The sequence below is a fragment of the Electrophorus electricus genome, chromosome 18 (assembly GCF_041902795.1).
Source record: "Electrophorus electricus isolate QZ-2024a chromosome 18, ASM4190279v1, whole genome shotgun sequence".
Classification (NCBI taxonomy): Eukaryota; Metazoa; Chordata; class Actinopteri; order Gymnotiformes; family Gymnotidae; genus Electrophorus; species Electrophorus electricus.
In genome coordinates, this window is record NC_137514.1 from 10,195,550 (window position 1) to 10,205,238 (window position 9,689).

Here is a 9,689-nt window from a genome sequence, read left to right on the forward strand (position 1 = left end):
ATGCTGCTGTTAATTAAAGAATAACAACTATTTGATGACATCTAGTGGAGAACTTGTGTATATGCACTTATCTTCAGGGCACACTTGCTGACCATTGGTCAAACCACGTCTGCTGTAGTCTGTCATGATCTTCTGGGCAATCCTTTTGTGGAAATATTCTCAAGAAGCACAATATTAACAACAGAATTTTAAAACATTGAAGACATTTTAAGTGGTCATACAAAACGCAGGCTTTAAATGCTTCCGCATGTGCAGGAGGGTGTGAGGAGGGGAGATGTGTGCTCATGGAACATGAGAGTGTGGGAGGATGCAGAACAGAGGGAAAGTAGGAGGGGTTCCTGATGTGAGTGCACACAGAGACGCACAGAGCCCGAGCGCATGGGGTGAGGGACACTACTCCTCAGGTAGGAAGGTTTGCTCTGCTTCAAAGTTAGAAATAGCATGGACAGAAATGGTTTCAAGCATTATACCATCTGTGCAACGCTTTTGACAAAAACATCTTTTCATATATGGACACAATGCTGTAATTGATTTAGCTTGTGCAAAAGCAGAGGTGGTTTTGCCTTGTTTAGAATGTCATCAGCTGTCTATACAAAAAGTATAAAATTCACTTTTATTTACTGCTAAAATTACAAATTAAAACAAATATATGTCTTTATTTCTAAGATGAATTGTATACTTTACTTCTATTTCAAATGGTTGCCTAGGATGCTTTTAATTGTATGTTCCCAAATGGAATGCTTATATTTACTTCTGATCTGCAGACCAATGCTATGTAGACACTTAGCAACCTGAGGCCTCATTCATTTTTAATGTGAAGTAAAGTGATAGTCCACTGGTGGCTGTCCTGGAAGCGCGGATTTGTTACAGTGATATACAATGGCACTCACTTTAACACACACAACACACACACACACACACACACACACACACACAATAAAACAATAATATAACAATAAAAATAAACAAACAAAAACACTACAGTAACATTTATAGTTCAGTGTATAGTTCAAATTTTCACTCTAGACTTCAACTGAAACATTCTAAATGCTTTCCTTCCAAATGCAGAAATATAGTGATTATAAACGCTACATCTACTATGTAATTCAGCTATCAAGATGCCACCCTTAATGTTCCTTAATGTGTACTTTAGCAGAGGGATCAAAATGTACAGCTAGTTTTCTCTGTTAATTTTTGCACAAAACTAGACTTATTTTGTTTGGTAGCTGTTTAATTCTCTGTTTCCTTTTAGTAAAATAAAATATCACAAATAAGTAACTTTAGATGATTCTTATCTATGAAACCAATGTCTCTGATTTCTGATCTGATCACAACTGTATACATAGCTCACATTCAAATATATACTGTTCTTTTAAAGGAGCAAAAGAGATGGACTAGGTCTGAATAAACTAGTTATTACTGTCTATTCAGTCTGAGAGGTCATAGGTTTCCAGGAAGACTTTTTTGTAAGTGCACCCTGGTAAACTGATACAGCCCACCTTTCATCACAGAAAAAAGGCTGTTGTTGTTGGCTTGAGGCAGCTTGTTCAAAGTAGGGCATAGTACATTACTACTGCTCTTGAGACACTGTGAGTGAAAAAAAGACTATTCACATGAAACGAAAAAAAGATGTTAGGGAAGTTAGTTATCAATCAGCACCCGCAGTATCAACGATAGAACTCAGTAGGGTAAATGCCTTTGTGTGTGAATGCCCCAGACAGCACTGCCCCCAGTGGTTAGCAGAGAAGAGTGTGTGACTTATTAAACAACAGAGCACTAGTGTTCTCATGAAAAGGCACCTTAGAGATTTGCTGTCGCAAAGTAGTGGGCTGAACAGAACTGGACCTTTATGACCAAAACACAGGACAGTACACAAAATACTGTTTGAAACAGTCACTATAGAAAAATTGCCTTAGTTATTCTTATGCAGTTTGGTAAAATTAACTGATTGTGTTTCTTACTCAAGCTCTTTATAGCTTTAGGTATTTGTATGTACTGTATTACATTACTTATTACATTGGTGTTAAATCTGACATTGATTATTTACTTTTTGTTCTCATAAACAGAAGTTCATCAATACCGTGCTGGGCCTGGTAATAACAAAAGACTTTCAAAATGATGTTACTTGGATCACACTTTAATAGAAAACCCTTCTCTGGGATATTATCTCAGCCTGTGCACAGCACCCCTGTGCAACTTTCTGCTTCATCTCCAGAGAGGTCCGATTTGTCTTCCTCAAGCATATGCTCCCTTCCTAGCTGGATAACGCAGGCCTTATGTGATCTAGCACAAGGCGAGCATGAGCTCCAGCACCTCAGAGAGCAACAAACAGCCAAAGTGGATGAAGTAAACATGAGCCTCGACTCTGCTATTCTTGGCGCTCAGAAAGAAGAGCACCGCATGTTGGAAAAGGTGGAGAAAGACTACCGGGAAGTCCAGCAGAAACTGCACCAGCTGAAACGGGAAAATGCTGCAGCAACCCGGGTAGGACAATCCTTGGTGGACCGGCAATTGAGGAAGATGGGACAGCTGAGGGAGCAAATTAATATGTGGGGTAAATGCCCCAGTGGACCCAACAAAAGTCAGTTACTGAGAGGTGTTAAAGAACTAATACAACCCTGGGAGATCTCTCTTTCCCTGAAAAGAGTCACTTTCCTGCCAAATGCCCAGATCAACACTATTCCATTTGGAGATATTAATGTGCAGGAACATAACTTGAGTTTTCCTGTTGGAGTCTGTGGACCACAGGGGCACAAATGTGCTATCCACACTGGTGAGATGTTACATGAGAATCATGTGGCTGTATCAGAGCAGGTTTGCGCTCCTTGTAATAGTGGTGGAGACAAAGAATCCTCAAAGACAAACAGTGGGAGAAGCCGTGTTGTCAGGAAGATTCGTATATCAACGGCTGAAGATGATGTGTTGGGTGAGGAGGTAAAGTTGACCAGCCAAAAATCAAATGTTTGGCCCCGCAAAAAAGACAACTCAGAATCCTCCCAGGATGAGGACTTGGAGTCACTTGGTTCAGATTCACATGGAGAAGATTTGTTTCTTGCAATTAATCCATTGTCAAACCAAGGTGAATCAAAGATTGAGAGCCCTGGATCTGGTCAAAATAGCAGCAAAAGCCATTCCTCTCCTAAAGGTCAAATGAAACAAAGAACCCTTGTGCCAGTTTCAAGCCTGGAGCCTCCCTGTCCCCCAGAAGAAAGTAGACCTCTGGACTGTGGTAGAGGTCAGGGATTCCAAAGAGGAAGGTCATCTCCTACAATAGATTACACTAGATCTAAATCAAGTTATAGCTGCTTGGACCTCTCTTCCAAAGAGCAAACTCTATATGGTCCAGGCTTTAGTGGATCAAGACGATCCCCATCCCCAGCTGAAAGCACAAACTCCAGCTTCACATTCACTATCAGGTCAGAAAGTAGTCGCAGTAGCTCCCTGAAAGGAGAAAGCCAGCATTTGATCACAGCAGCTGACCTATCTCCCAGGGGCCGCCCTTTAATGAATGGAAAAGAAGAACATCAGAAGAAGTTAAATCAGAGCAATTTGTCTAAACCCAATTCAAATGTTGTTCGGGGTCTTAAAAGATCTGAAACTCTGGAATTAAAGGTCCAACCTCTGAAAGACAGCTCTGAGGGTACCAGCCGAGTATGTCGGTCTTTGTCTATGTCTGCAATAGAAGGAAGAAGAAAATGGACCAGGACTGAGTTTAATGGGGAAAGAGGCAGAAGAGGACAACTAGACCCGGGGTTGAAAAAGGTTGAGGAAGAGAAGCGTACCCTAAAGGTTGGACATCTGGTCAAGAAATTTGGCAAGCAGGGATCAGGACGCACCGATTTCACTTTGCCTAGTGGGATTCATGCCACACCTCAGGGCCAGTTGTTTGTGGTGGACTGTGGAAATGTCCGTATACAGGTGACAGACCTACAGAAAAACATTGTGCAGCAAGTGACTCCACCTGCATATGACAGTACCTTACGTCACTGCCGCAACTTCTTCGATGTGGCTGCTAACTCGAAGGGCCTGATGGGACTCACGTGTGCAGCCGAACGTGCTTTGCTGGTGTTCAGCCGTCATGGTCGTCTCCTGCAGACCTTCGGAGGTTCTGGTGCTCAGCAAGATTTTGAGGCCCCGAGAGGTGTCACTGTGACAAGGCTTGATGAGTTTCTAGTGGCAGATATTCGCCGTGGTACCCTGACAGCTCTCAAGCTCGACCCTAAGACAGGAGCCAAGATGGAGCGCACAGTAGTGACAGGATTTCACAGGCCCTACCTGGTAGCAGCATGCCTAACTACAGGGCTAATGGTGGTGTCAGAGAGGGGCAATGAAACTGGTCGTGCCGCTTGTATAAGGGTGCTTGAACCAGGTTGGAACACCATTCGAATTTTGGGTGTATGCTCTGGCCTAGGGCCTGTCCTCACCAGCCCTTGGGGTATTTGCATTGATGCAGATGGGGATGTCCTAGTGGCAGACTGGGGCAAGCAGCATTGTGTTGTGCTTTACCCTGCTGTTGGTGTGGGTCGATCGATTGTTACCCAAGGACTTAGCAGCCCAAGAGGCCTTGCTCTGCTGCCTGAGGGACACCTGGTGGTGTCAGATAGTATGAATCACTGCATCAAAATTTATCGCTATAAGTAAGGCTTAAATGGTGTAGACAAGTTAGCACTTGTTAACCGGTTAACTGGTTAACAAGTGTAATACCTGAGACTGATTAATTAAAAAATAAATGATGAATAAATTATATACATTAAGACAGTAACAATTAAAACAAGCACAGGAGAATTCCAGGCTAGATACAAATGTGATAGAACATTTTCTGGATTAACAACACTAATGGTTTGAAATAAAAAGTGTTTAATATATTTCTTGATTAAATGATAAAAGATTATGTAATATATGCTTGTCTTATGTATTTAGTCTTTGAAGATTCCAATTTTCGTTTATGTTCGATTAATCTATTTTTAGAATTTGCAATTACTGAAAACAAAACAGTTTGTATTTTACAAATCACTTCAACTGTAAAAAAAAAATCTAAATGTCTGATTGGCCAGAATAAACCTTTGCAATATGTAAATGCACATTTTAAAATATTCAGACATATAGAACCAGGTCAACATAAATTTGCATAATGGTAGAATAGCGAAGATGTTCTGGCCTGTGCATGTGGTAAAATTTAGCTTCTGTTTATCAGCACTAACTATATGAAATTTTATTTTACCTATCACTCCTACATTAATGTATTACAATATATATTGGTTAGAAGTCTTTATGCTAATTTATACAATTTGCTGTGTAAACTGTGACAACATCAAATAAACTGAGTTTGATAATCAGACTCCTTGGAAAGACAAAAACATTTGTGTTGACTCAATCACAATGTAGTTTAATAAACAATAAAAGACATCACTATTTTTAATATTAAACAGACTTATTCTCATACACACAAGTACAAGGAAATGCTTGTACTTACCCCAATGAACGTAATGCTTGAAAAACTACAGCACAAACTTACATGAAAGAAAACAGATGAGAATTACTGTACACAACCTATAGTTTGATCACCCTAATCTTCAAAGTTAGCATATCATGCCACAAAAAAAAGTGCTCTCTTTTAAGAAGTCTACTACCAGTATAGCCTTGGACATCTCAAGAACAAAGATCTGGCCACAGCTCAATTGCCTTGTACTACAAAACTATTAACAACAAAGCAATTTAAACTTGTTTCATGGATTCATTCAAATTTTAGTCAATATATTTTTTGTTTGTTTTTTTTTTTAATCAGGAAAGACAAAGAAACTGTGTAAACAGTATAAATCAAATGCAAAAATAGCTTCTAGCTCATGCCTGAGGGGGTTTTAGAGAGTCAGGTACTATGCCAGGTGATTGAAGTCTCCCTGATCACTGCTTTCTACAGCAAAATATACCAGATGTTGCAGACCAGAACATTTGAATATAGCAACACACATTTTTTTTTAATTAAAATTTAATTTGTATTAATTTCTGTATGATCTAATTTGAATAAAGCATCACGAACACTTTGGCCCTGTCACAATACGGCCCCCTCTTACTAGACATTTCCCAGTGTGCGTGTGTGTGTGTGTTCATTTGTGTGGCCATGCTCCCCATGTATCACATCTGTTAATAGTTATGTTCCTCATTTACATATGTATAAAATTCCCTATTGTTCTGTTGTCTGTTGTCGGTGTTTGACCATACATCAACCAATGTGCTACGCTGCCTTGGTGTCTTGTCTCAATAAACGTGTTATTCTGTTTTACGTGACTCAGCCCCACATCCTGCTTAGACTTAATGTTATAGGCCCCAATTCCAATCCATTGAACAATTCTGATATGGTAGGTTTCTTTAGGATGATGCATTTTACTTCACCTTATGTTTTGGTTTTGCTTCTCAACAAGTGAATTATTCAGAAATGTTCAAACATCATTGGAATTCTTTTTTTTACCTGAGCCATTGGCTAGTAGTGTTAATATCAGCTATCCATAATTTTCTCACTGAAGGTGTTGTTCTTATGGTAGTCTGAGCTGTCACCCAGAGTTTTTGTCACTTGTTTGAGGATTCAAATCTTTCTAGTCTTATTATCTTGAAAAACATTTTCTATGGTCCTCTAAGAATCGTCTTGATTTGCAACAAAATTCAGTTGTGAAAAGGAAGAAAGTAATATATGGCAGGGAAAGTTACAGCCACACACAAATTAACCTGAACACCTCATCACAATATACCTTCTTTTGAAGTAATAATTTTACCAGGTACTTGCATAGATTTTCACATCAATGAACCTGATTATTTATACTGTATCGGCAAAAAAAAGATGCATCATCTTTAATGTTACCTGGGATCACTAGGTGTTAATTATGAAAAAAGCAATTTAAAAGAAAAAATATTTATTGTTCCTTTCATATTTTGTTACAACTTGTAATAAAAATGAAGTGGGTTGTTTAACATTTGACTGACACATATGAATGCAGCTAAGCAGTAGTAACAACAGAATCCTCAGAGACTCCCTACAATGACTCCCTACAAACACTCCCTACAAACACTCCCTACAAAGACTCAGTGACATACTGGTGTTATCAGAATATCAAACAGGCTGTTAGCTAGTTAAGATGCCTTGGAGGGACCTTTGAAAAGGAATATTTTCTCTTCTACCTGTAGATATAAAAACCCCAAAAACTACACTTTCAGTTAAACTTGATAATAAATATTTTTGTGTGTTTTTGCATAAAGTACTTACTTTAGTAAATGATTGTAATGAAAGGAAGAAAAATACAATTTGAAAAGCTAACAGCAAAGTAAAACGTTCAGGACAATTCTGTACCTATCAGCTCCAATTATCTTCCAAAGTATTCTTGTGAACTATGCACACTTTTTAGAAATTTGTGAAAATCACACCTTTAACAAAATTGACTTCTGATCTCCATTGCCTCACACAATTAAGATGTGGATTGAACGCAATGTATTAAACAAGAAGTGGAAACTGATTATTATTAAGTGAAATGTCCCTGTGTGTGTGTGTGTGTATCTGCTTTGAGGGGTGGAACTAAAGTGCTAGGATACTACAGTAAAAAAATTAAGAACTAAGAATATTAAGAAACACTAAGGATATTAAGAAAAAATCTCACTATATAATACTTAGATTTTTGAAGTATTATAACACTAATATTAATAATAATAACAATGTAATAATATATAATAATAATAATAAAAAATTATAATAATAATAATTTTATTATTGCAGTGTTCCCAAGGTTTGTCTCAGAATGTCTCAGTGCTGCATCATTGTGTCTGCCCATCTGAAGTGTTATTGAATATTTAGCACATTAGTAGAGTAGAGGGTCTTAAAAACACCTATTGTTCATTTTGTTTTGACTAGGCTTCATTTGCTCTGTAACGTTTGGAGAACTGAAATAAGATATTGCAGAACAGTGCTTAGTTGGAAGAGGTGTTCTAACTAATACACTTTCTTGTATCCACAACAGAAGTGCTTGGCACCAACCTTCCCCTTTAATAATATACAACCCCAGGTGGAGAAGACAAAATGATACAGTAATACACCAGCTGTGCAATTCCTTCAGGATTCTGTGATTGTCCTTCAGTTGGTCACAAAATAAGTGACATAGAACAAAGGGAGCCCAGGTGCCACAGGCTGATCTGAAACTGTATCATGTTGCAGCCCCTCTGGGTTTATATGCTGTCCCTTCTGTTCAATGCAGAAGTAAATAAAATAAAACACAGACATACAAACATATATATACTATGTCTTTATACACAGACACACACACACACACACACACATACATAAATGCTATGTCTTTATATACACACAGACTGTCTTTACTGTTCCCTCCGTGGTTTCTGTTTCTCTGTCATCTACTGCTGCATGTGCGCTGCCCACCGCCCTTGGGGATCAACCAACCAGCACCGGTGCTGCGTGCTCAGCTCCTCCAAAACTGCCAGTTTCACCCAGGAAAATCTGTGGTGCCTCCAACCTGACAACACACCCTGCCCTGGAGATCCACCGAGCGGCTCTGATGCTGCACGTTCCACTCCTCCAGAAGATCACATTATTCCAGGCATCTCCAACTCTCTGCCTCTGATCTCCCGTGAGCTGCTGCCTATAGCTTCACTTGTCTCCTCTACAAGCCCAAAGTTTCCTTCTTGAGGTTAAGCATGACTCCAGCCACCTCTCCAGCCACCTGCATATATGAGAAGACTTTATTGATGATCAGCATTTAGGGAATAGTGCATGGTCAGAACACCAGTAGTCAGGCTAATGTTGTTAAACACAATGAGAAACAAGGAAAACTAGCAACAAAAGAATATTTGTAAAGGACAAAGAACATATCTTCTATCATCAACAACATTACGGACATGCTGGAACGAACTGACTGTAAACAGACGGATTAAGCGGGGCTAACAATTAAAAATGAAAGATAATTAGAAGCAGGGCAGGGAAAATGTGACAGGTCGGATAAAGAACAAGAACAAGAAACTGAAACAAGAACTGCTGTAACTCCAAGGGTAAGTACAAAAAAAAAAAAAAAAAGACACAATGTACCCGTGAAAGAAACAAAGGCCATGCACACTGGTAATGGATAGGTCAAATATAACCCTCAATGAACATGTGGCTTATGCTTCACTTTCATACCCTTTGAGTGGTTTAAAACATTAATAGTTATAGGACCAATGGGGGTCAGATAAGTGGAATTTGGAATTACCATTTGGGAAATGATAAGCTTATAATAAAAAACTAATAAACTCAAAGGTCATCTGTCTTAACCCAGCCCCAAGCCCTATGCAGAAATATTCTGTGCCCATCTAACTAAATAAAATAACGATTCTGGTACCTTTTACCCACTATAAGATGACCCGTAGAAATATACACTGGATATTTTAATCCAACTCTTATTGCCATGTGAATAAATATTCCATTATATCCTGTGGAAAAGGAATTTTGCACTTTTCCCAAGCATGGAAGCATTTGAGGCAGCATTTACCTGTGTTACTTGCTTTTGTTACTGAAACGTGTTACTATAATGAGTAGGCTAAGGGAGGGGCTTTGCAGAGTTGCTTGGACTGAAAGCGTAGGAGTGAAGGGGTTAGAGTCAGAGTCAAATTTATTTATATAGTGTTTTCTACAACACACATTGTCACAGATGTCTGGGTCC

General features: G+C 38.9%; 1 protein-coding gene across 1 annotated transcript; it reads left to right on the forward strand.

Annotated features, from left to right (window-relative positions):
* The first annotated feature begins 362 nt into the window (after window positions 1-362).
* Window positions 363-6,235, forward strand: LOC145652046 (uncharacterized). The gene is made up of 2 exons (XM_081701283.1): window positions 363-404; window positions 2,067-6,235. The coding sequence occupies exon 2, from the start codon at window positions 2,116-2,118 to the stop codon at window positions 4,639-4,641; it is 2,526 nt and encodes an 841-aa protein (XP_081557409.1). The 5' UTR covers window positions 363-404; window positions 2,067-2,115; the 3' UTR covers window positions 4,642-6,235.
* The last annotated feature ends 3,454 nt before the right edge of the window (window positions 6,236-9,689 follow it).

What these genes read in the sequence shown, in the direction of transcription:
- LOC145652046 (XM_081701283.1), top strand. Translation starts at nt 2,116, where the DNA reads ATGATGTTACTTGGATCACACTTTAATAGAAAACCCTTCTCTGGGATA.